Here is a 25,503-nt window from a genome sequence, read left to right on the forward strand (position 1 = left end):
TTTGGTCAAACATTTTATTAACTTGCCCATAATGCGATGGCTGGAACTGCTTCTCTTTGGTGAGGCGTGTGAAGATGTTAGCTGGTATTGATGTTGCTGCTACTCGCAACTGCTTTTCCAGGTTTGCTCCTAGATGTATTTAATTTCGAGTCCAGCCTGCGGTTGCCTTGGCAGGGCCAGACCCAAATGATTTCGCGGGCCTCATACTGCCCACGGGCCGAACGTTCCCCATCCCTGCCTTAGAGACTCAAACATAAACCCGGGTCCCACACCCACACACATAACGGAGATCAATCTTGCAATTGAAATGCTCTCGAAAATCACGCGACTTCCTCATAGTCACCACCTGCGACTGCTTTGTCCACATCCGAGCGATTAGTTGGCCCAGTAAGGAAACTCAACCTCGTGCTGTGTTCGGGAATGTGACAATACATTGCCGAGCAGATCGAGGCCTTAAGATGAAAGTTCATCCCGAACTGTAAGCAACCAATAAGCATATAGGCCTCAATTGTGGCAGCCAAACATACCGACGATAAATGTCGACTTAAAACTTTGGTGACGACGGCATCGACGACATTGTTGGGTCTCTCGTTAAAATCACGTGGATAGGTAAAGTCACGAGCAGGTGACGTCAATCCACATGGGGGGGGGGGGGGGGGGGGAGACGCCTCATCCCTCCTCAGCGTCAACTTACAACCCTCACTACAAAGGCAGAACCCTCATCACGTCACGCGATCTCCGTAACGCTGTTGTTGAGACATCAAAGTAAAAAGGTGGTCACGATAAACAAGGGATTATAACCTTGACGTGAAACAGGTCTGTGTCACTGCGGCCTCACAAATTGCACACGAATTGATGCAATTAATAAGACGCCGCGATATGCCTTTCGCTTGTATGTTTCAGATTTACTGCAATACACCTGTCCTTGGACGGGCAAAAGGTGAGTTTAACAATATTAACACTGCAAACTGCCAATAACTATTTAATTATTATTAAACCATTAACAAATAAGTGTACACACAAATATATATCAAACCTCTAACATCAACGTGCTAGCGTCACGATTGCCCCCCCCCCTCCCAGCTCCCCATATAAATATCTCTCCCTCTTAAAAATCCTTAGGGAATACGTCTCACACCATGAATGTTACCTGTGTAGTGACTGAGAATATCGCTGTGTGGTGCCGAGCCTGCGAGGCCACGGCAGATGTTACATTGTTGTTGTGGACACCACGGATACGGGGTGTAGTACCAGCCCTAGTGGGGGCTTGGGCGAGCGCCGGTTAAGCGTGGGGACACCACGCACGGCGTGCGGTGCGGGCTCCCGTTGAGGGAGCGAGAGTCAGCCAAGGTTACGATCGGTCGTGATACTCTGGCTGACTTGGGGACACGTGACCGGATGATACTGGAGGGGGGCCACCAGTGGAGGGGGCCAGTGGGTGGTCACATGATCCGGGAAGAGCTTTCGAGAGCCTTCGGGTAAGGGCGAGAGAGAGGCGGAGGCAGCCCCAGCCCTGCCCAATATAAGGGGGTTCCCCTGAGAGGAGCTCGGGGTTCTTACTGTTGGAGAGGCAGGAGATCCACGTCAAGCTAAAGAAGCCTCCAGCCAAGCGGTATGGGACCCAGCTTGTGGTACGGAACGGGATCGCAAACCCATAGGTGTGGTTCGCCGTAGCGTTGTTAGTCGGGTGGTCACCTCCCTAGGGTATGTTGTGTTAATAGTTTAATTAAAGTGTTGCTCCTAAAGACAACATCTGCCACTCAGTTGGACTCACTATTCATGTTTTAATTGATGTTAAAATATTTACAAAAATTCAAGAGTTAACTACTGTTACAAGTTCACGAACATCAAATACATTTTATAAAACATAAACGCGTCAGTGATTATTTTATTAACAAGGATGGCTAACGATTATATTTTATATATATATTCTTAGCTCTTTCGGTAAAGTCACATTGAAGGGAAACAATAAAATAATAAAGTATATAATAAAAATTATCACGACGTTTCAACCATAACACAAACTGTCGTCATCAGGGGTGAAAAACCAACGGCAAGAAACATTTGAAAGAAGTGTCGGTCCGCATTAATTTATTTATTTTTAAACGGTTTATTTATTTATAAAAAAACGTCAGCGCCACGTGCAGCGATTTGGCAGTTTATTTAGAAGGACAAGTCCATCTATGTTCTGAAAAGAGGAGGGGGGAGACGAAAAATTAATGTATGCTGTCTGGAAGCCACCGTAAGCGTGAACAATCAATTAAGACCTAACTACTACCACAGAGGCAACTTAGTTACATTGGAGAAACCAAACACCATGTCTCAGACCGCATTCGTGAACACAAAGCAGACCTTAAACATGGTAGGACCAACACCTCGGCCGTGGCAGATCATTGTTATAATTCAGTAGGCTCACATGACATTGACTTTTCCAAGACAGAGGTTCTTTGTAAGCCATCTGGCTACCATGAGAGATTCGTTCATGAGGCTATCCACATATACAAGCACAGAGATAATTTCAACCGAGAAGATGGATTCTGGCTTAGCAATCATTGGAAGGATTTGATAAACCATTTCAGGTCTTAATTGATTGTTCACGCTTACGGTGGCTTCCAGACAGCATACATTAATTTTTCGTCTCCCCCCTCCTCTTTTCAGAACATAGATGGACTAGTCCTTCTAAATAAACTGCCAAATCGCTGTGCGTGGCGTTGACGTTTTTTATAAATACACCATCTAAAAATAAATAAATTAATGCAATTTAACACGTAGGCTTTAGCGACCAATATTATTCATAATAAAGGTTTTTGGGTTAGATCGCGTTATTTATAAATGTGTCGTAACCCTCCACCACCCGACACGGCCAATCAGCAAAAAAAGTGGCACGTTGACAAAAGACAAATAATTCACTATTTTAGCCCACCGGTGTGTTGAAGAGTGAATCCACATTTACAGTTAGAGTACGACGTTTCGCTGGTAAATACATCCAGCATCATCGGGCAATTCGCCAGAATGGTAAAGCCCTCGCTTGCTCCCGGTTTTATATAGAGCAGCAGGGTGACGTCATCACTTAACTCATATCAGGTGCAGTGATTAGAGGCGGAGGGGGGGGGGTATTGTAATTATATAATCGATTAGTAATCAGTCATTGGTTATGATTAGTAATGAGTTGTAGATTAGTAATTAGTTGTAATGTGTTAATGATTATATGCTATGTTAGTAATCCGTTAATTAGTATGTGTTTCCCCTATAAGGAATTGTAATGTGCATACATATTCCTAGCTTCCTCGGCAAAGCCACGCCGAAGGGAAGCAATAAACATAGATATTCTATTATTTTATTGCTTCCCCCCCAACGCGACTCCACCGAAAGAGCCAAGAACATGAATCACTGCAGTCACGAAAGCTTTAAATCAAAATGTAATGTGTATTATTTAATAATACGCTTCCAGCCCGCACTAAGCCTGTAGCTGTCAGAGCGATTAAAGTTATTCTTATTCCTCTCAATTTCAATGGATTCTCTAATTAGTCTTTGCCAGTAATAATTAGTTTTACACAACACTGCAACATTGTCAAAATCAATTGAGTGTCCTTGTTGACAAGCATGTTCTGCCACTGCCGAAGTTGTGTTTGAGATAATTTAATATTTCTCTGATGTTCTTTTAGTCTTACGCTGTTACGTCCCGTCTGTCCAATGTAGCAGCTGCCACATAAACAATCAATCCGATATACACCTTCTGTTGATAATTTAGGTAATGCGTCTTTAGTGCAAGATACTAGTTTTTGAATTTTGTGTACTGTACCAAATCTTACTGTAATGTTTTGCTTTTGCAAAACACGGGCTAATTTGTCAGTTACTCCTGAGATATATGGATTTATTGTTTTAATAATCTGGTCGCTTTCAGCAGTATTGCTTTGCGATCGTGATTTGGCATTCAGTGCTCTGTTAATTTGAGCATTATTGTAGCCATTCTGTCGTAGTGCATCTTTAACGTGTTTAATCTCTCTCACTAGACTCTCACCATCTGACACTGTTTTAGCCCGATGTATGAGCGTCTTGATAAGAGAGGATTTCTGAGCTGGATGATGATGTGATTCTGCATTCAGATAGGCATCAGTGTGCGTTTGCTTTCTGTAAATGCTGTGTGTTATTTTACCGTTTAGGCCATGTCCAAGCAAAATATCTAGGAATGGGAGTGTGTTATTCACCTCCATTTCCATGCTGATTGGCCGTGTCGGGTGGTGGAGGGTTACGACACATTTATATATAACGCGATCTAACCCAAAAACCTTTATTATGAAATTAATGCAAACCGACACTTCTTTCAAATGTTTCTTGCCGTTGGTTTTTTTTTTTCACACCTGATGACGACCGTTTGTGTTATGGTCGAAACGTCGTGAGAATTTTTATTGTTTTATATATATTTTATTATTTGATTGTTTCCCTTCAACGTGACTTTACCGAAAGAGCTAAGAATATGAATTACTGCAGTCACGAAAGCTTTAAATCAAGATGTTGATGATGCAGAGCATCATCACAACACACACGAGCGGCGAGTGCTCCGATCCTGCTTGCTCCGATCCCGCATGCTCCGATCCCGCTTGCTCCGATCCCGCTTGCTCCGATCTCGCTTGCTCCGATCCCACGTGCTCCGATCCCACGCGCCCCCCTCCCCCCACTCACGTGGCCACGGTCGTCCTCCTTGCCGCCTGGTGGTGGCTTGCGGGAGGCGCGGGGCTCTTCCCTGCACACGCGCCGGGGGGGTGGGCGGGATGCACAGCGGTGATTCGTCGCACGAGGAAGCCCGCGGGGGGCGCCGCTGACGTTCGAGTGACATTCCAGCGACATCGGGACGAGCGGGGAAGCGGGCAGCGGGAGGGGGCGGTGCACTTCCGCGGTGGTTAAAGGTGAGAGGCTCAGCCAGGGGGTGAGGTGGCGAGGAAGGTGACGAGGTGGGCGACTCACGCGGCCGCTTGGAGTCGGCGGCGGTAGAGCAGTGCGGCCGCGAGGGCGAGGCCCACGGCGACGACAGTGGCCCAGCAGGACCTGCCGGCCTGACCGGCCCAGGGGGCCCGGCAGACCAGGCCAGCCGTAAACGCCGCTGACGCCGATGCCACTGTCGGCTTCTCTGTGTGGCACAATGACCACAACAACAACGACCGCAACAACAACTTTGCCACAACTTTATTCGTCCGACGAAAAAAGTTGTGGCAAAGTTGTGGCCACAGTGCCGGCGAAGAAAGACAACGGAGAGCGCCAATTCTCACCGACGACGGAGAGGTTGACGCTTCCCTCGAAGTTGCCGGTGGGGAAGGTGGCCACGTGGCAGAGGAAGAGGCCCCCGTCGCCGTGCTGCACGTCCAGCAGCTCCAGCGAGAAGTCGCCGCGTGCACTTCCGCGCCCCCCGGCGCGGAAGCGCACACGGCCCATGAGGGGAGAGTTTGGGTATGCCGTGCCGTGTCGTGGATTGAGCACCGCCAAGCTGGCCCTCTTCCGGCCGTCATCACCGACGGTGACCTTCAGCCAGTTCACCTGCGTCAGCGTCACCGCGGCCGCAACCCGCAGGTGGCAGTGAAGCAGCGCCACCTTCTGGCCGATGGCTGCCAAGGCCTGGCCCTCCGTCACGACACCCACGGGAGGGCCTGGGCAGGGAGACCACACAGAGACCCATACACCACTCATAGAGACCCATAGACTACTCATAGAGAGCCATAGACCACTCATAGAGAGCCATAGACTACCCACACAGAGACCCATAGACTACTCATAGAGAGCCATAGACTACTCATAGAGACCCACAGATTACTTACACAGAGAACCACACACGACTCACACAGAGACCCACACACTATTCACACAGAGACCCATAGACTACTCACACAGACACCCATAGGCTACTCATAGATACCCATAGGCTACTAGAGACCCATAGACTACTCATAGAGAGCTATAGACTACCCACACAGAGACCCATAGACTACTCATAGAGACCCACAAATTACTCACACAGAGAACCACACACTACTCACACAGAGACCCACACACTACTGACACAGAGACTCATAGACTACTCACACAGACACCCATAGGCTACTCACACAGAGACCCATAGACTTCTCACACAGAGACCCATAGACTACTCACAAAGAGACCCACAGACTACTCACACGGAGACCCATAGACTACTCACACAGAGACCCATAGACTACTGACAGATACCCACAGACTACTCACAGAGAGACCTACAGACTACAAACACAAAGACCCATAGACTACTCACACACAGACCCATAGACTACTCACAGAGAGACCCACAGAATACTCACACGGAGACCCATAGACTACTCACAGAGACCAATAGACTACTCACACAAAGCTACCCATACGGATGCTTATCTGAAACCGGATTCCCACCACCATCCATCACAGAAGAATTCTCATTAAGACTCTGCACCATAGAGCCCAATGCATATCTGATCAGGAACACATAGGCAGTGAACTCAAGCACGTACACCAAGCTCTTAAAGCTAATGGTTACTCCGACTATACAATCCGCAAAGCTATCACTCAAACCATGAAGAATGACCCTCTCGAGGAGCCTTTCAAAACCATTACTTTACCCTACATTGCGGGGATCACAAAAAAGATCTCCAAATCCTGAATAAACACAAGATCCAGGTCCGTTTCAACACATTACATAAAATCCGTGATCTGGTTCCGTCTGTGAAAGATGTGATTCCGGACATACAGTACCCTGGTGTCTACAAACTAAGTTGCCTCTGTGGTAGAAGTTACATTGGAGAAACTAAACGACATGTCTCGGACCGCATTCGTGAACACAAAGCAGACCTTAAACACGGTAGGACCAACACCTCGGCCGTGGCAGATCACTGTTATAATTCAGTAGGCTCACATGACATTGACTTCTCCAAGACAGAGGTTCTTTGCAAGCCATCGGGCTACCACGAGAGATTCGTGCATGAGGTTATCCATATATACAAACACAGAGACAATTTCAACCGAGAAGATGGATTCTGGCTTAGCAATCATTGGAAGGATTTGATAAACCATTTTGGGTCTTAATTGATTGTTCACGCTTACGGTGGCTTTCAGACAGCATACATTAATTTTTCGTCTCCCCCCTGCTCTTTTCCGAACATAGATGGACTCGTCCTTATAAACAAACTGACAAATCTCTGTCCGTGGTGCTAACGTTTAAAAATAAATACAAACCGCCACTTCTTTCGAATGTTTCTTGCCGTTGGTTTTCACACCTGATGATGACTGTTTGTGTTACAGTCGAAACGTCGTGATAATTTCATTGTTTTATATATTTTATTATTTTATTGTTTCCCTTCAACGTGACTTTACCGAAAGAACCAAGAATATGAATTATTGCAGTCACGAAAGCTTTAAATCAAAATTTAACCACCTCTACGGGGAGGGTTTCCACATAACTTTAAGATCCTTCAACAAACTCCGGGATAAGAAGGCTCAGCTGATCGAGTCTCTCACCTTTCTGAAGAGATGTCGCGACTCTGGGGTAATACCAATCGCATTTACACTGACCTCTGCTGATGTAACTTCTTCTAATGCGAAACGAATTCTTTTCAAAACTAGCTTAGCTCTTATCTCAGAGAAAATCTGACTTATACGCACCGAACTAGATCAGTTAGACAAGACACTCTACAAATCACACTTATCATTGACGGCAACAATGTCCACATCAGATTGGGAACATGTAGACAATATGACTGCCTCTTCAGCTGCTACTATGTCAACCAAATGTAAGGACAACCTGATTTCCAAATTTAACCTCCTCTCCAACAAAAGACCGGACCCACACACCAAAAAGTTAGACGTTAACAAAGTCGTAATTAATCGTAGTAACAGTTCTATTTCCGATGGTCTGAAATCCGTTTTAGCTAAAGGTCTAAACTTTGCAGTCACCCCTAAACACATACCAGTTACTAATATCATTGCCCAAGTAGACGTTGTTCTCAAGGGGCTGGGTCACATCGCTGCAGACGTAGCAAGATCTGAAATCGCTGCAACCCTCAAAAACGCTAAGATGCCAGCTAGCAACCTCAGCAAAGATGAGCGTTTTGAATTATACAAATTAAAAAAGAGGGATGACATTGTAATCCTCTCAGCTGACAAGGGCAATGCTACTGTCATCATGGATAAAATAGAATATAACAACAAAATGAAAGAATTACTCGACGATGGCAGCTATACAAAAATAAAAAGAGATCCCACCAACAGCCTCGTCACACAAACCAACAAAATTATTTCTGATTCAACCGCATTAATTGATCAATCTAAACAGTTTTTGTTGAAACCTTCTGCTGCCAGGCCACCAAGATTATACGGCTTACCAAAAATGCATAAAGTAGATACACCCCTCCGTCCCATCATCTCTATCAACTCCCCCACCTACAAACTGGCTCGTTTTCTGTCTGAAATCCTGCGTCCTTTCACTGGAAAAACCACCTCTGCGGTACAAAATTCTACGCACTGGTATCGACAATCAAGGGTATTTCCCTGTCCCCAGACGACCTGCTTGTCAGTTTTGATGTAGTTTCCTTATTCACCAAAGTTCCTGTACCTAACACCATCGCAATCATTGAAGACTTGGTTCATCAAGGACTAAACATTGAGGTACCCCCCCTGGTGAGACACTGCTTAACCAATACATACTTCACTTGGAATGGAACTTTCTACAAACTGAGGGAACCCCAATGGGCTCCCCCCTATCTCCAGTTATAGCCAACATTTTCAAGGAGAAATTTGAGACTGACGACATCCAGACTGCCACTCTCGGCCCAACCTTATGGAAGAGGTACGTGGATGACACTTTTGTCATCTGGCCACATGGCCGGCCTGCTCTAGACCAATCCTTCGACCACATCAATTCCATATACCCAGCCATCAGATTTACCATGGAAGTCGAAAAAGATGGCAAGCTACCTTTTTTGGATGTCTTAATAAAAAAGAGACCTGATGGTTCAATGAGCCACTCTGTCTATAGGAAAGCTACCTATACGGATGCATATCTGAAACCGGATTCCCACCACCATCCATCACAGAAGAATTATCTCATCAAGACTCTGCACCATAGAGCCCAATGCATATCCGACCAGGAACACATAGGCAGTGAACTCAAGCACGTACACCAAGCTCTTAAGGCTAATGGTTACTCCGACTATACAATCCGCAAAGCTATCACTCAAACCATGAAGAATGACCCTCTTGAGGAGCCTTTCAAAACCATTACTTTACCCTACATTGCGGGGATCACAAAAAAGATCTCCAAATCTTGAATAAACACAAGATCCAGGTCAGTTTCAACACATTACATAACATCCGTGATCTGGTTTCGTCTGTAAAAGATGTGATTCTGGACATACAGTACCCTGGTGTCTACAAACCAAGTTGCCTCTGTGGTAGTAGTTACATTGGAGAAACCAAACGACATGTCTCGGACCGCATTCGTGAACACAAAGCAGACCTTAAACACGGTAAGACCAACACCTCGGCCGTGGCAGATCACTGTTATAATTCAGTAGGCTCACATGACATTGACTTCTCCAAGACAGAGGTTCTTTGCAAGCCATCGGGCTACCACGAGAGATTCGTTCATGAGGTTATCCACATATACAAACACAGAGACAATTTCAACCGAGAAGATGGATTCTGGCTTAGCAATCATTGGAAGGATTTGATAAACCATTTCGGGTCTTAATTGATTGTTCACGTTTACGGTGGCTTTCAGACAGCATACATTAATTTTTCGTCTCCCCCTCCTCTTTTCCGAACATAGATGGACTCGTCCTTATAAACAAACTGACAAATCGCTGTCCGTGGTGTTAACGTTTAAAAATAAATACAAACCGCCACTTCTTTCAAATGTTTTTTGCCGTTGGTTTTCACACCTGATGATGACTGTTTGTGTTACAGTCGAAACGTTGTGATAATGTTATTGTTTTATATATATTTTATTATTTTATTGTTTCCCTTCAACGTGACTTTACCGAAAGAACCAAGAATATAACTTTACTCAGTTTAATAACTTTAGTCGTCCGATGAATACACTCATAGAGACCCATAGACTACTCACACAGAAAACTCATTGACTACTCAGAGACCCATAAACTACTCACACAGAGATTTACAGAGATACATAGAGACTCATTGACACACATGGAGGCTGGTTGAGATACATAGCGACCCTACATAGAGATACACAGAGACCCACAGAGACACACAGATACTCTGCAAAGAGATACAGAGACACATAGAGACTCATAAAGATACATAGAGACTAATTTAGATACATACAGATACATAGACATCCACCCACCCACTCACTCACCCATCAACTCACAAGGTTTGGCAACTTACTCCGATATCAAAGGATTTGCAATCACCACACATACACAAACATCTCTCTCTCTCACCCAGCCACTCACCCACCCACTCACCCACGGCACTGTGTCGTGGAGGGACGGACACACAGGACAGCGGAGACCACTCCCCTGCCTTCCGCCACAGGAAGTCAGCGATGACCCTCGCACGGGCACAGTACTCATCAGCGTCTCCAGGCGGACACACCGCGTGGTGGCAACTGACGAAGTTCACCTGGAGTAGCAGCATCATCATCAGTAGTAGTAGTATCATCATCAATAGTCGTGTCATCAAGCTGTAAGCTCCACATCTACAAGCTGGCAGCTCCATGTCTACAAGCTGGAAGCTCCACGTCTACAAGCTGGAAGCTCCACGTCTACAAGCTGGAAGCTCCACGTCTACAAGCTGGAAGCTCCACGTCTACAAGCTGGAAGCTCCACGTCTACAAGCTGGAAGCTCCACGTCTACAAGCTGGAAGCTCCACGTCTACAAGCTGGAAGCTCCACGTCTACAAGCTGGAAGCTCTACGTCTACAAGCTGTAAGCTCTACGTCTACAAGCTGGAAGCTCCACGTCTACAAGCTGGAAGCTCTACGTCCTACAAGGCATCAACATGTGGCCGGGGACCCGAGTGAGGGTCCGACCCTTCGTAGCTGTAACTCCGACGTATAGATTAGTTAGCTGGGTGGTCACCACCCCTAGGCTATATCTGGTAAAGGGGCAGTTACCCCTTTGTATGTCACGTGTTACAACAAATGTGTTGCCTCTAAAGAATAACGTCTGCGACTCAGTTGGACTCACTACAGTCGTAGTGAAGTGACACAGAATGGGTCACTACGGCACGTGGTGCTGGTTACCGACAGAGAGAGGAGATGTGGGCGTCACAGCCATACCTGCCAGCAGAGCAGGGTGCAGCGGCCGTTCTGGCAGCAGAGAATGCAATGCCACGGAGTGGGTTACTCGGGTGCATGATGCGCACTGCTGGCAGTAGGGGGCATATGAGGACATGGCAAACCGGCCGGCTGGTGGAGCACGTGATAGGCCGGGGTAAGGGATGTGTGGCAAGGGTGCCCGAGGGGACACGTGAGGTATGGCCCAGAGCCTTCTGGTGGGTTTCCAGAAGGGGGCGTGGCCAAGGGCGGAGCCAGGCCACACCGGGGGGGCATAAAAGGGAAGTCCTGAGGCTGGATAAAGGCTGTCTGTCGGTGGAGTGGAACCCAATGTGCTACGTCTTCATCGTCAGGCAGCGTGCCGGCTGCTCTGACCAGTCTGTAGTTATCCCGTGTGTGAACAATTGTTAAATGTGTAGAATAGACGTGTTGCCTCCTACGATTAGTGTCTCAGAAGTGGTACACTACAGAGGTATCATCAGTAGTAGAGTAGCATCACTCACTCATCCACTCATTAACTCTTTCACTAACTTACCCACTCACAAGGTTTGGCTACTCTCTCCGATACCCAAGGCTTCTCAATCACCACTCACGTCCCCCCCACAACCTTCCAACCCCCGTCACAACCCCCGCAACCGCTCACCGCATTCGGAGCGCCCCCTTTTGCCGAGTACTCCGCTTGAAAAAAGAAATCCAGTCGGTGCCCCACCATCCTTCTCAGCAACAAACGCTCAACGTAGGCCGACATTGACAGCTCCCAGACCTCCGGCTCTGCGTCAACCACCGCGTCTACCTTCCCAGCCACCACACAATCGCCGTCGTCACCGCCGTCGTCACAGCCGTCGCCATCACCCTCCTCCACCGTCCTTTTCTTGGTGAGCTTCAGGGTGAATATCGGAGCACTGAGGACAGCTGAGACACCGGGGGGGGGAGTCACGCGTGGGGGGGGGGGGTGTTATCTCCCTCGCCTAGTGAGCCGGAGGCCGTTGGTTCGAATCCAGACCCTGACGATGCCTGCTGTTGTATGTTTGGAGTTTGTGTGATCTCCCCCTGTTCTACAGAGTGAGTGAGAGTGAGTGGGAAAGTTACAGACAGACACAGACAGAAAGAGGCACAAACAGACACAGACAGAGAAACACAGAGACACACAGACACATGGACAGACACAAACACAGACACTCACACACACAGAGACACAAACACAGACAGTAACACACATAGAGACACAAACACAGACACTCACACACACAGAGACACAAACACAGACACTCACACACACAGAGACATAAACACAGACACTCACATACACAGAGACACAAACACAGACACTCACACACACAGAGACACAAACAGACACAAACACTCACACACACACACACACAGACACTCACACACACAGAGACACACAGACACATGGACAGACACAAACACAGACACTCACACACACAGAGACACAAACACAGACACTCACACACACACAGACACACAGACACTCACACAAACAGAGGCACACAGACACATGGACAGACACAAACACACTCACACACACAGAGACACACAGACACATGGACAGACACAAACACAGACACTCACACACACAGAGACCTAAACACAGACACTCACACACACAGAGACACAAACAGTTACACAAAGAGACACACATAGAGAGACAGAAACACACACAGACACATAAAAACAAGATCTCTCATATAGCTTGCACAGACAGTTGGGGTAAGTGCTGTTGGCGAGCACACAACATCAACAACCGCCATTCGGCACACAGACACACACAGAGACAGAGACAGCGGCACATGGCCGATCTCACGCCACTCACTTGTCTTCAAGTGCACGACCTCAACCACGACCCAGGGTGAGGACAGTGGTGATGATGAGGCGGTGGATCTGACGCGGAGGTGGTAGCGGTCGGTGGGATCTTCCAGCGCTGAGGAGACATTGCACCGCGTCTCTGTTGTGGCAGAGCAGACGATTTGCCAGTGGACTTGTCCAAAACTGCGCAGACAGAAACATGGAAAGGAAATGGTGAGGAGTGGTGAGGAGCGAGTGAGCAGGTGACTGAGAGAGACGTGTGTGTGTGAGTAAACTAATGGGCGAGTGGATTGGTGAGTGAGTGGGTGAGTGGGTTGTCGAGTTAGTGGCTGATTGAGTGGGTTGGTGAGTGAGTGGGTGAGTGGGTTGTCGAGTGAGTGGCTGAGTGAATTAATGGGCGAGTGGGTTGGTGAGTGGGTTGTTGAGTGCGTGGCTGAGTGAGTGGGTGGGTGAGTGGGTGGGTGAGTGGGTTGGTGAGTGAGTGGGCGTTTGTAGCCACCACAATGGTCAAAGGGAGCTCTGAACGTGTGCAAGGGGCTGTTAACCGCTCCACCTTCAATTAATTACCACTAAACAACACGCAAAATATCAAATTATGCGCGTTGTTTAGTGCCCCGGCGGGACAGGCGTCGATGACGTCTCCTTACAAAACCCCATTTGGAAACAGCAAAAAACCACTGTGGATGGCCACGTGGAATGTTCGAACGCTCACTGCGAAGGAGAGGCTGCCACTCCTCTGTCGGGAGCTGGACCGGTACCGCCTGGATCTCTGCGGTATTCAGGAGGTCCGGTGGACCGGCTCTGGCTCCTGCCACCATGAGGGGTGGACAGTCCTCTACTCGGGGCAGGAGCCTGCCAAACAACAGGGAGTGGCTCTTCTTATGAACAAAATAATGAAGGGGTCGTGGGAGTGTGGCGGTGAGGTGTGGGAAGCTGTAAGCCCCAGGCTACTTTGGGCTCGCTTTCCCATCAACCAGAGGTGAGGAGCGGTGGTCGTCATTACTTATGCCCCCACCGAAGACGAACATCCGTGGAGGGACGCAGGCAAGGCCGATGAGTCAGATGCCTTCTATGAGCTCCTGTCACAAGTGCTAGCTAAAGTGGCCCCTCGGGATATTCACATTGTCGGTCAACTTTAATGCCCAAGTTGGTCATGATGCTGGCACCTGGTCTGGAGTGATTGGAAGGCATGGGCCAGATCAGCTCAATAACAACGGTAGAAGGCTGCACGATTTTTGTGCAGCCCATAGGCTTGTAATTACCAACACGCTGTTCTGGCATCGGCGCATCCACGCAACATCATGGATGCATGCCAGGTCCAAGCAAAGAACATCTGCTGGACTACATAGTGATGGAACAGCAGATGCTGGCCCATGTCCTTGACACAAGGACCTACCATGGAGCTGATTTGCTCACTGACCATCGACTTGCCATCTGGAAGATGCGCCTGCCATTCTTCTACTCCAATGGTGGGTGTATACCCAGGACCCCATTCAAACCCAGTGGCCTGGTCTCAGTTAGCTGATGAAAGTTGCAAGTGAGAATTTCATCATCGCTTGCAGCTGGGGTTGGCATTGTCCCCCACTCCTGATGTCGAGGGGAAATGGGCGAGGTTTTGGACTGTGACTCATGCATCTTTAATGGCTGCTTGGGAATACGGTCCAGACCTCGCCAGAGACCCTCACTGACAGAAGAGGTGTTCAGGCTGGCTGAGAAAAGTGACAGGCCCACTCTAATCGTCTACAGCATCCCACGTCAGAGAATGAGGAGGCTTACTGCAGCCTTCGCTCGGAGGTTCGGAGAGCCGTGAGGTGTTCCAAGGATTGGTGGTGGTCGCGGGTTGCTGAGCAGATGGAATCTGCCTCAATGGCCCGCGATCACAAATAACTCCGTCAAAAAAGTAACTTGCAGCGCCACACCTATTTCCATATTTAGCGGAAAGAACGGTGATTCAATTTCCGACCCCCAGGAACAGGTTTGCAGATTTGCTGAGCATTTCTGTGAGGTCCTGCGGGAGGGAAAATCCCTCAGCCTGGAAAACATTGTGGGACAAAGTGGGGATGACCCTGCTGAGGCTGCGGTGCCTCAAATGTTGGAAGTCACCCCCTGTAAGTGGCTGGGTGAGGTGCCATCTGTTGAGTACTGAAGGCAATCCAGAGTCTGAGACCAGGAAAGGCCCCGAGCAAAATGTTGAGGGAGGGTGGCGTTTGTGCACATGACATCATAACAATAGTCTGGACCACTGGACGGGTTCCGCAGGATTGGAAGGATGCCCTGGTGGTCCCCCCTCTTTAAGAAGGGAGACCGCACAGATTGTAACAACAACAGGGGCATCTCACTCCTCAGTGTGCCGGGAAACGTCCTGGCAAGGATTATTCAACATCGCCCTGCCAGGCATGCTGAGGAGAGGCTTTGCGGAGCCACAATGCAAGTTTCAGGAAAGGGTGGTCCTGCACAGATGCCATATTTTCCGTCCATCTGCTACAGCAGAGGTGTAGGGAATTCCAACAAGACCTACATCTCTGCTTTATTAACCTGGTCAAGGCCTATGATACCATCAGTAGGCCTGGGCTCTGGGTTGCTCTTCATGCTTTCGGAGTCCCTGACCCTCTGCTTACAATAATTAAGGACCTTCATGATGGTGAGCGGGCCCGGATAAAACTACGTGACTGGGAGTTGGAGCCATTACCTGTTCACCTTGGGTCCCACATTATTTAACACCTATTTCGACCAAGTAGTTTGTGAAGCCTTTGATGGCTGTATCGGTGGAATTTACGTCTGGTACAGATACAATGGGAGGATGATTGATGCCCAGGTGCAGTCAAGGGATGGCTCCGTATTGGTCAACCATGTTACATATGCTGATGGTCTGGTAAGTGCTGCTCACTCAGAGGAGGAGTTGGAGGTGCTGCTGCTGAACCTGGAGCTTGCCACCAAGAGGTGGGGCCTTACCATCAGACCCACCAAAACTAAGCACCTGCCTGGGTATTTTGTACCATCAGACACTCCACCCCCACAACTCCCAATTGGTGAGGTCTCACTCCGAATCAGTCGCGTGGCAATATCTTTTCATCGGTAACGTTGTGTGGAAGCTACCTGGTCTGTCGCTCTGCACGAAGCTTCAAGTCTTCTTGGCCACAATCATTCCCTTCCTTCTCTACGCTTGAAAAACGTGGAGCCCCCTAATGGAACATCTTTGCCAGTTCGAAACATTTAGGCGGGCCTGCCTACAATCTATCCTGGTTTTTTCGGTAAAGTCACGTAGAATGAGAATAAAATAATAAATTGATAAAATAAAATAACACAGCGCTGTCCTCCAGACAGTCTCGTCCCTTCACCTGATGAAGGCTGCTTGTGTTGTGGCCGAAACGTCGTGAGATTATTGTGTTATTTTATTTTATCAATGTATTATTTTATTCTCATTCTACGTGACTTTACCGAAAGAACCAAAGAAGATTAATCCTTGCAGTCACGAAAGCTTTAAATCGAAATTTAATCCATCCTGGGTTTAACCAGGCAGGATTGTGTGAGGAGCTCACAAATTCCTGAAAGATCTGGACAAAGTCCCATCGGTGGGCTACTCCAGCATGCTCCTGCCAGCGGGCGTTCAACACTTGACGTGGCCTCAACGTGCATATAGTCTGGCACAAGTGCCATTATGATGTCACAGCCAATTAGTGGCAAATCGCGGTTGTTGTTGAGTGAGTGAGTGGGTTGGTGAGTGAATTAATGGGTGAGTGGGTTGGTGAGTGATTAAGTGAGTGGGTTTAAGGGTGAGTGAGTTGAGTGAGTGACGGATGGGTGGGTGAGTGAATGAGTGGGTGAGTGAATTCAGCCGTGAATGGATGGGAGGTTGAGTGGGTTTGTGGGTGGGTGAGTAGGTGGGTGAGTGGGTGGGCGAGTGACTGAGTGGGTGAGTGAGTGGGTGAATAGGTGAGTGGGTGAATGGGTGAGTGGGTGAGTGAGTTAGTGAGTGGATAAGTGAGTGGGTAGTTGAGTGAGTGGGTGGTTGAGTGAGTGGGTTGGTGAGTGGGTGAGTGAGTTGGTAAGTGATGAAGCGGGTGGGTGAGTGAGGGAGCATCTCACAGTTTGCTCTGAACTGTGTAGGTAACGTCCAGAAAAGTTGAGTTGGCCGTGGTGGTGGTGGAGTCGATGGTTGAAGGCTCAACAATTGGGGGTCTATCCCCTTTGGGGTCAACTTCACCGGGGTCCCAGCAGAGGTCTGCAAGGAGGTCTCGAGATTCCAAACGTACATTCAATGGGGAAGGCGGAGCTGGGGAGATGAGTGAACAACACATTGAGCAAACCACTGCACCACCACTCCCCACTCACACAGTGCGCTAACCACTGCACCACCACTCCCCACACACACACAGTGCGCTAACCACTGCACCACCACTCCCCCCACACACAGTGCGCTAACGACTGCACCACCACTCCCCCCACACACACAGTGCGCTAACCACTGCACCACCACTCCCCCCACACACAGTGCGCTAACCACTGCACCACCACTCCCCCCACACACACACAGTGCGCTAACCACTGCACCACCACTGCCCACAAACACAGTGCGCTAACCACTGCACCACCACTCCCCACACACACACACAGTGCGCTAACCACTGCACCACCACTGCCCACAAACACACAGTGCGCTAACCACTGCACCACCGCTCCCCACAATTACACAGTGCGCTAACCACTGCACCACCACTCCCCACACACACACACAGTGCGCTAACCACTGCACCACCACTGCCCACAAACACAGTGCGCTAACCACTGCACCACCACTCCCCACACACACACACAGTGCGCTAACCACTGCACCACCACTGCCCACAAACACACAGTGCGCTAACCACTGCACCACCGCTCCCCACAAATACACAGTGCGCTAACCACTGCACCACCACTCCCCACACACACACAGTGCGCTAACCACTGCACCACCACTCCCCACACACTCACACAGTGCGCTAACCACTGCACCACCGCTCCCCACGTACACCACAGCTTGGTACCAGATGTATCGACCTCTGTCCCGCTCGGCTCACCGTGGCTGCAAGTGACGATGTGGAGGAGGAGAGGCAGGAGGAGGTGGAGGAGTCGACCAGGTCCGTAGAACTTCCCCATCTCCATGAACCTCACGTGGAGGGAAAATCGATTCTCGGTTCGATTAAAATACTCGCATCGATTCCTTTGCGGATAACATGGGAATCGATTGTTGGAGAATTTTGATGGTATGTAGTCGATTCCCGTTGTGATAACATGGGAATCGATTGTTGGTGAATGGTGCTCATGGAATCGATTTTCAATGGGGATAAAGTGGGAGTCGAGTTGGTGGTAGTGTTTATAGCTGTTGGAATCGATTACCTTTGGGATAACATTGGAATCCATTGTAGAAGATATTGGTGGAGTTATATTATTGTTATTGCTCCTCTGTTTCAATATAATTTACGTGCAAACTTTTCCGACTACACACTTATTAAAACAATGCTCTCCATAACTTTTACCCCGGGGTTTAAATATTGTTTTTGTGATTAACAAAAAAACCCCCGAAAGAGCGGGAAACATTGAACACCCTGCTCACTGATTGGTCCAAGCGGCACCCGGCCACCTCCCACCATCGCCTTCTCCTATTGGACGCTGCCTTTAGCAGCGTTGCGCTCCCATTGGCTTAGCAAACTCGGATCACGATTCGCGTTTCGTAATCATAGCTCGACACGATTCAGCACGAGAATGAATCGAAACAACGGAATCGCGTTCGAGTAAAAACATTTGATTTAAATATGGTACGTCAACAATACAACTTTTATTTTTTTTACATTTATTTACACCGGCGCGAATGCCAACGCGAGTTTTATTGTCGATGTTGAGTTTTGTAATTTCGTACTGTAAAAAAAAATTGCCTCAAAGTCGCTCCCGCCTCGGAGCCAATCGGATTTGGCGTCTCCCTTCCCACGTGACGCGAAGTTTTTTTGTTTTCCCGCCAATTTGTTTTGGCTCCTCCCCCTCACCCACCGCCATTTTTTTTAATTCGTGAGGGGGGTGCAGACGCCGGAAAATTTATTTTTGTTGCTCAATTAACGACGAGGACGACGAGGAGGAGGACGACCCGCTAGGAGTGTGAGGTCGCCACTTTTGAGAGAAAGCGTGAGGTAAAGAATGCCCTCTACCGTCCAGGTTGTGGCGTGCAAGTTTGGTGTTTAAGGGTTTGTGTTTAAGGGTTTGCCTTTAAGGGTTGGCGTTTAAAGGTTGGCGTTTAAGGGTTGGTGTTTAAAGGTTGGCGTTTAAGGGTTGGTGTTTAAAGGTTGGCGTTTAAGGGTTGGTGTTTAAAGGTTGGCGTTTAAGGGTTGGCGTTTAAGGGTTGGTGTTTAGGGGTTGCTTCTTAAGGTTTGGTGTTTAAGGGTTGGCGTTTATGGGTTGGCTTTTACGGGTTTGCGTTTAAGGGTTGGTGTTTAAGGGTTTGTGTTTAAGGCTTGGTGTTTAAGGGTTGGTGTTTAAGGGTTGGTGTTTAAGGGTTGGTGTTTAAGGGTAGTGTTTAAAGGTTGGTGTTTAAGGGTTGGTGTTTAAGGGTTGGTGTTTAAGGGTTGGCGTTTAAGGGTTGGTGTTTAAGAGTTGGCTTTTAAGGGTTAGTGTTTAAGGGTTGGTGTTTTAAGAGTTTAAGAGTTTTCACGTTTAAACAGAGAGAAAGCGTGAGGTGTGTGTGTGTGATGGTGTGGTGATGTACACTCTGTGTGTGTGATAGGGTGGTGGTGTGCACTCTGTATGTGTGATAGTGTGGTGGTGTGCACTGTGTGTGTGATGGTGTGATGGTGTACACTCGTGTGTGTATGTCCTCTCCCGCAGCCAATCGGAGGCAAGTTCAGGGGGCAAGGGTCGCGAAATTTCAGAATTTGTCGATGGCCGCCTCGAAGGCCTCCACTTAGGCTGCGACTTTAACCATTTAACTTTACCACTTTAAACATTAAACTACAAATAAACAACGACTATACAACAGCTATACAACGACGACTAAACAACAGCACAACAACAACAACAACTTCTCCGGCGATGTCTACGATGGACGAAGTTAACTCGCGCGCCTCAGCTGCCCAAGGTTCGAGTGATTTTGAGGGCGAAATTTTTTTTAAATTTGTTTTAATTTATTTAAGTCGAAAAATGTTTTAAGTTTTTAATTTAATTTAGTCGAATTTTTTTTTTAATTTAAAGTCGAACATTTTTTATTTAAAGCTTTCGTGACTGCAGCCGCCCACACCTCCTGCACCACCACCACCCCAGCCGCCCACACCTCCTGCACCACCACCACCCCAGCCGCCCACACCTCCTGCACCACCACCCCAGCTGCCCACACCTGCACCACCACCACCACCCCAGCCGCCCACATCTCCTGCACCACCACCCCAGCCGCCCACATCTCCTGCACCACCACCCCAGCCGCCCACATCTCCTGCACCACCACCACCCCAGCTGCCCACACCTCCTGCACCACCACCACCCCAGCCGCCCACATCTCCTGCACCACCACCACCCCAGCCGCCCACACCTCCTGCACCACCACCCCAGCCGCCCACATCTCCTGCACCACCACCACCCCAGCCGCCCACACCTCCTGCACCACCACCACCCCAGCCGCCCACATCTCCTGCACCACCACCACCACCCCAGTCGCCCACATCTCCTGCACCACCACCACCCCAGCCGCCAACATCTCCTGCACCACCACCACCACCCTGGCTGCCCCCCCTAACATCACGGCCCCCCCTTCCACCGCAGCGCCGGCAGCCCCCCCCTCGCGGCCGCGGCTCGTGACGCCGGTGCGCCGCTCGGCGCGGATCCACGCGGCGGGGGGGGCGGTGGGGGGGGGGGCGACCCCCCCGGGGAGGGCCCTGAGGGACGGCGACACGGTGGGAGGCATTGCGGAGCTGCTGCTGGCAGCGGCCTACGCGGAGGAGGAGGAGGCGGACGAGGGGGTGGTGCAGGAGGGCGCTGCTGGCAGGGGAGGGAGGGGGGGGGGAGAGGCGGCGTCACCGCACGAGGTTCCTGCTGAGGGCCAACGCGGCGCTGGGGGACAACGCCCCCCAGCAGCAGCTCGGGCTACTGGAGGGCTGGGCGGTGAGCGGAGTGAGATGAGTGGTGGGGTGAGCGGAGGGGTGAGTGGAGGGGTGAGCGGAGGGGTGAGCGGAGGGGTGAGATGAGTGGAGGGGTGAGCGGAGGGGTGAGCGGAGGGGTGAGTGGGTGAGTGAGATGAGTGGAGGGGTGAGTGGGGTGAGTGGAGGGGTGAGTGGGTGACTGGGTGAGTGAGATGAATGGAGGGGTGAGTGGGGTGAGTGGAGGGGTGAGTGAGTGAGATGAGTGGAGGGGTGAGTGGTGGGGTGAGTGGAGGGGTGAGTGGGTGAGTGAGATGAGTGGAGGGGTGATTGGGGTGAGTGGAGGGGTGAGTGGGATAAGTGGAGGGGTGAGTGGGTGACTGGGTGAGTGAGATGAGTGGAGGGGTGAGTGGGGTGAGTGGAGGGGTGAGTGAGATGAGCGGAGGGGTGAGTGGGGTGAGTGGAGGGGTGAGTGAGATGAGTGGAGGGGTGAGCGGAGGGGTGAGCGGAGGCTTGAGTGGAGGGGTGAGTGGAGGGGTGAGTGAGATCAGTGGAGGGGTGAGTGGAGGGGTGAGTGAGATGAGTGGAGGGGTGAGCGGAGGGGTGAGCGGAGGGGTGAGTGGAGGGGTGAGTGAGATGAGTGGAGGGGTGAGCGGAGGGGTGAGCGGAGGGTGAGCGGAGGGGTGAGTGGAGGGGTGAGTGGGTAACTGGGTGAGTGAGATGAGTGGAGGGGTGAGTGGGGTGAGTGGATGGGTGAGCGGAGGGGTGAGCGGAGTGGTGAGTGGAGGGGTGAGTGAGATGAGTGGAGGGGTGAGCGGAGGGGTGAGCGGAGGGGTGAGTGGAGGGGTGAGTGGGTAACTGGGTGAGTGAGATGAGTGGAGGGGTGAGCGGAGGGGTGAGTGGAGGGGTGAGTGGAGGGGTGAGTGGAGGGGTGAGTGGATGGGTGAGTGAGATGAGTGGAGGAGTGAGTGGAGGAGTGAGTGGAGGGGTGAGTGAGATGAGTGGAGGGGTGAGTGGAGGGGTGAGTGAGATGAGTGGAGCGGTGAGTGGAGGGGTGAGTGGAGGGGTGAGTGGGGGGGTGAATGGGGTGACTGGGTGAGTGAGATGAATGGAGGGGTGAGTGAGATGAGTGGTGGGGTGAGTGGAGGGGTGAGTGGAGGGGTGACTGGGTGAGTGAGATGAGTGGAGGAGGGGAATGTTTCTGCAGCTGGCTGATGGCCTGTGGTGCTGTCCACCCCCCTATCTCCCCACCCCGGAGTGCCCTACAGTGCTGCCCTTAATTGCTACTCCCAACAGAACTTGCCACAAAAGTGTGCTGAGGCTACTGGGGGTGCCTTTGTCTTTGTATAGGCTGCCTGTCCTATTCGCATCGCGTGTCACCGAGGCCACGTGGTTTGCTGTGCGTTTCAAGCTTTATTATCCAGCCACTCCGAGCGTAGCTGCCGTCACTACACACGCCACGTGATGGGGGCACTGCCACGCCCACTGGTGGGGCACGGCCACGCCCACTGGTGGGGCACGGCCACGCCCACTGGTGGGGCCCCTCGGTGCGAGGGTTTCCCGACGTTCAATTGCTGACCAGGATCGGAGGTCAGAATGAAACCACCAGATTCTGATGTTTATTTCTGCATTCACAACCACAAACGATGAGGATCATCAACCTCGTCAACCTCGTCAACCTCGTCATCCTCCCCTAGGAGGGAGCTCGAGAGCGATGGGTGACAGGGTGAGCTCGGAGCGACCCCAAAAACTTTCACCGCTTTTGCTCGACTCACCATTACCGCCACCACATGGACAAACCCCGCACGCACGCAACAATATTTACACGCCGCAAGACAAAGGTCTACCACCACCACCACCCCCCCCCCCCCCTCTCTATCTCGCTCCCCCTACCCCATAGCTTGGAACAGACTGGCGAGCGACGTTTAGCGGCGTAGGCGGGCAGGGGGGCGCCCAGTAATCATCGCCAGCACCCGCAGCCACCTTAATCTCCCCTGTGGCGATGTTTACGATACGTACGGCGTGAAAGAAGTTCGACACGCACCACACGGCCGCCACCACTACCGCCATCACTACCACCACCGCGTGTCACTGTAGACACATACACATAGACACACAGACACATAGACACACGCAGACACATAGACACACACAGAGACACATAGACACACACAGAGACACAGACAAACACACGCAAAGACAGACACACGCAGAGATACATAGACACAGACACACACAAGACACATAGACACAGGCAGAGACACAGACACACAAAGACACATAGGCACATGCAGAGCACGTAGACACACAGACACACACATAGAAATACACAAACATACACACACAGACATACTCACAGACACATAGACACACAGAGACACATAGACACAGACACATAGACAAACACACCAAGACAGACACACGCAGAGATACATAGACACAGACACACACAAGACACATAGACACACACAGAGACACAGACACACACAGAGACACATAGGCACACACACAGACACATAGACACACACAGACACACACATATAGAAACACACAGACATACTCACAGACACAGTCACACACACACAGAGACAGACACACACAGACAGAGGCGTGTGTCTGTGTGTGTGTCTGCCAGGATGAGTAAAAAAAAGGTGTCGTCTATCGACTTGGAAATAATCCCACGGGAACGCTGTCTCGAGAAAAAGATGACCGATAAAAGTGTTTTGAAGTTATATCCGTTGACTTGTGAACCGAATAAATCCCGTGTTCTTCACATATTGAGTCTCGTCATCGTTTTTCTTTTCTTACCTATAAAAGGCATTTTTTCTGTGCGTCTGTCTGTCTCTGTGTGGACGCACACTTGCTCGCGAATCGTGGAGTTTACTTTTAAAAAAGTAGCCGGGTACCACACCGTAAGCCCCGTGGTGAGCCAGCGCCATTCTGTTTTCCCATCCGTAAACTTTAAAAGTTGTTAAATTAACAATTTAGTGCTATTTCGCATTATTTAAGTATTTCCTTGCGCCGCTAAAGCTGCCCGGGGGTTGCCCCTAGCAACGCTCGCGCGTCATCGGGGGAGGGTGGGGGGAGATTTCTCATTCGCGTTCAAAATGGTTTTACTTAACTTGATTCCTCTGTCGTGGTCAAATGTTGTGATAAAGATTTCATCCACTTCCCGTCGTCCAATCAATTCCATATTTTGCACACGTACTCAGATCCGGTGACAATGCATGCCTGTATCAAAATCGGCATCAATCAATTAATTGGCTCCCTTTAAGTGATTAACATTTTGTATGGACGCCTTATGCATATATATTTGTGTGTAGGTCAAAAACGCCGCGGTCCCTAAACTGTGGAATCGCCTCGCCTGCTCCATGTGAACGAGTTACGGGCACCCTCACTCCACACAAACAAAAGTTGTATATTGAAGATTGATTCATAAAATAACCAATTAATTCAAGTAAGCGTTGATGTGTGAGCAGGCGCCGCATCATTGACGTACTTCTCGACGGTGAGTTGAACGAAGTTGTGACAAAAAAGTTATTCAACTTCATTCCTCTGTTTGATGTCGTGGTCAAATCTTGTACTCAAGATGTCGTCCACTTCCCGTTGTCCAATCGAGTTCTTTACTTTTTAGTGCACTTTAAAATAAAACTTTTTTAAAAGGAGTTTTTCACTATTCAAAAGCCACCACAACCATTTCAATGCTACGACGTTTGGGCAATTATAATTGAGTTAATAAACATTCTTGTCATAACCATTCTTGTATTACTATCCGAGTGTCTACCCTTAATTAACTCCTGTCTGGTTCTCATGAATTAACCAAAGCAGCATTACATTTTTGTGAACAGGGCTGAGGGTTCAGAGCATATACATTCTAATCTCAAATAATCAGTGACGTCGATAACTGGAACAGATGAGTATTCTTGGTTTTTTCGGTAAAGTCACCTCGTAGAAGGGAAACAATAAAATAATAAAAATATAAAACAATAAAATTCTCACGACGTTTCGACTGCAACACAAGAAGCAATCATCAGGTGTGAAAACCACAGCAAGAAAATTTCAAAAAAATTATTGCTGTGGTTTTCACACAAGAAAATTTGAAAAAAAATATTGCTGTGGTTTTCACACCTGATGATGATTGCTTCTTGTGTTGCAGTCGAAACGTGAGAATTGTATTGTTTTATATTTTTATCATTTTATTGTTTCTCTTCTAAGTGGTGGTGACTTTACCGAAAGAACCAAGAATATGAATCCCTGCAGTCACGAAAGCTTTAAATCGAAAAA

The 25,503-nt window shown here is 49.5% G+C and overlaps 1 protein-coding gene and 1 long non-coding RNA gene across 5 annotated transcripts; one reads left to right on the forward strand and one right to left on the reverse strand.

Annotated features, from left to right (window-relative positions):
- Nucleotides 1-1,764: 1,764 nt before the first annotated feature.
- Nucleotides 1,765-18,366, reverse strand: LOC142917406 (uncharacterized). 4 transcript variants are annotated; one of them, XM_076062060.1, is made up of 8 exons: nucleotides 18,184-18,366; nucleotides 17,210-17,345; nucleotides 13,131-13,306; nucleotides 11,940-12,208; nucleotides 10,485-10,641; nucleotides 5,268-5,642; nucleotides 4,966-5,128; nucleotides 1,765-4,744 (listed from the first exon to the last, which is right to left on the reverse strand). In XM_076062060.1, exons 1-8 carry the CDS (start codon nucleotides 18,266-18,268, stop codon nucleotides 4,492-4,494), a joined length of 1,614 nt encoding a protein of 537 aa, XP_075918175.1. In that variant the 5' UTR covers nucleotides 18,269-18,366; the 3' UTR covers nucleotides 1,765-4,491. The 4 variants fall into 4 exon arrangements, with proteins under 4 accessions (XP_075918175.1, XP_075918174.1, XP_075918173.1 ...); XM_076062059.1 differs by having other exon boundaries at nucleotides 17,210-17,357; nucleotides 18,184-18,365; XM_076062058.1 differs by having other exon boundaries at nucleotides 17,210-17,396; nucleotides 18,184-18,346.
- Nucleotides 18,367-18,884: 518 nt separating this feature from the next.
- On the forward strand, nucleotides 18,885-23,994 carry LOC142917407 (uncharacterized). Its single transcript, XR_012936981.1, has 4 exons — nucleotides 18,885-19,287; nucleotides 19,979-20,228; nucleotides 20,906-21,244; nucleotides 23,120-23,994. It is a non-coding gene; the product is annotated as an uncharacterized LOC142917407 (long non-coding RNA).
- The last annotated feature ends 1,509 nt before the right edge of the window (nucleotides 23,995-25,503 follow it).

Source organism: Petromyzon marinus, unplaced genomic scaffold (genome assembly GCF_048934315.1).
Source record: "Petromyzon marinus isolate PM22_M1 ecotype Great Lakes invasive population unplaced genomic scaffold, UKy_Petmar_22M1.pri1.0 PM_G_Scaffold_49, whole genome shotgun sequence".
Classification (NCBI taxonomy): domain Eukaryota; kingdom Metazoa; phylum Chordata; class Hyperoartia; order Petromyzontiformes; family Petromyzontidae; genus Petromyzon; species Petromyzon marinus.

What these genes read in the sequence shown, in the direction of transcription:
- LOC142917406 (XM_076062058.1), bottom strand. Translation starts at nt 18,268, where the DNA reads ATGGAGATGGGGAAGTTCTACGGACCTGGTCGACTCCTCCACCTCCTC. An exon ending in CATCGTCACTTGCAGCCACG is followed by an intron (nt 17,397 to 18,183) that starts GTGAGCCGAGCG and finishes TCATCTCCCCAG; the next exon opens with CTCCGCCTTCCCCATTGAAT. An exon ending in GGTCGTGCACTTGAAGACAA is followed by an intron (nt 12,209 to 13,130) that starts GTGAGTGGCGTG and finishes CCGGTGTCTCAG; the next exon opens with CTGTCCTCAGTGCTCCGATA.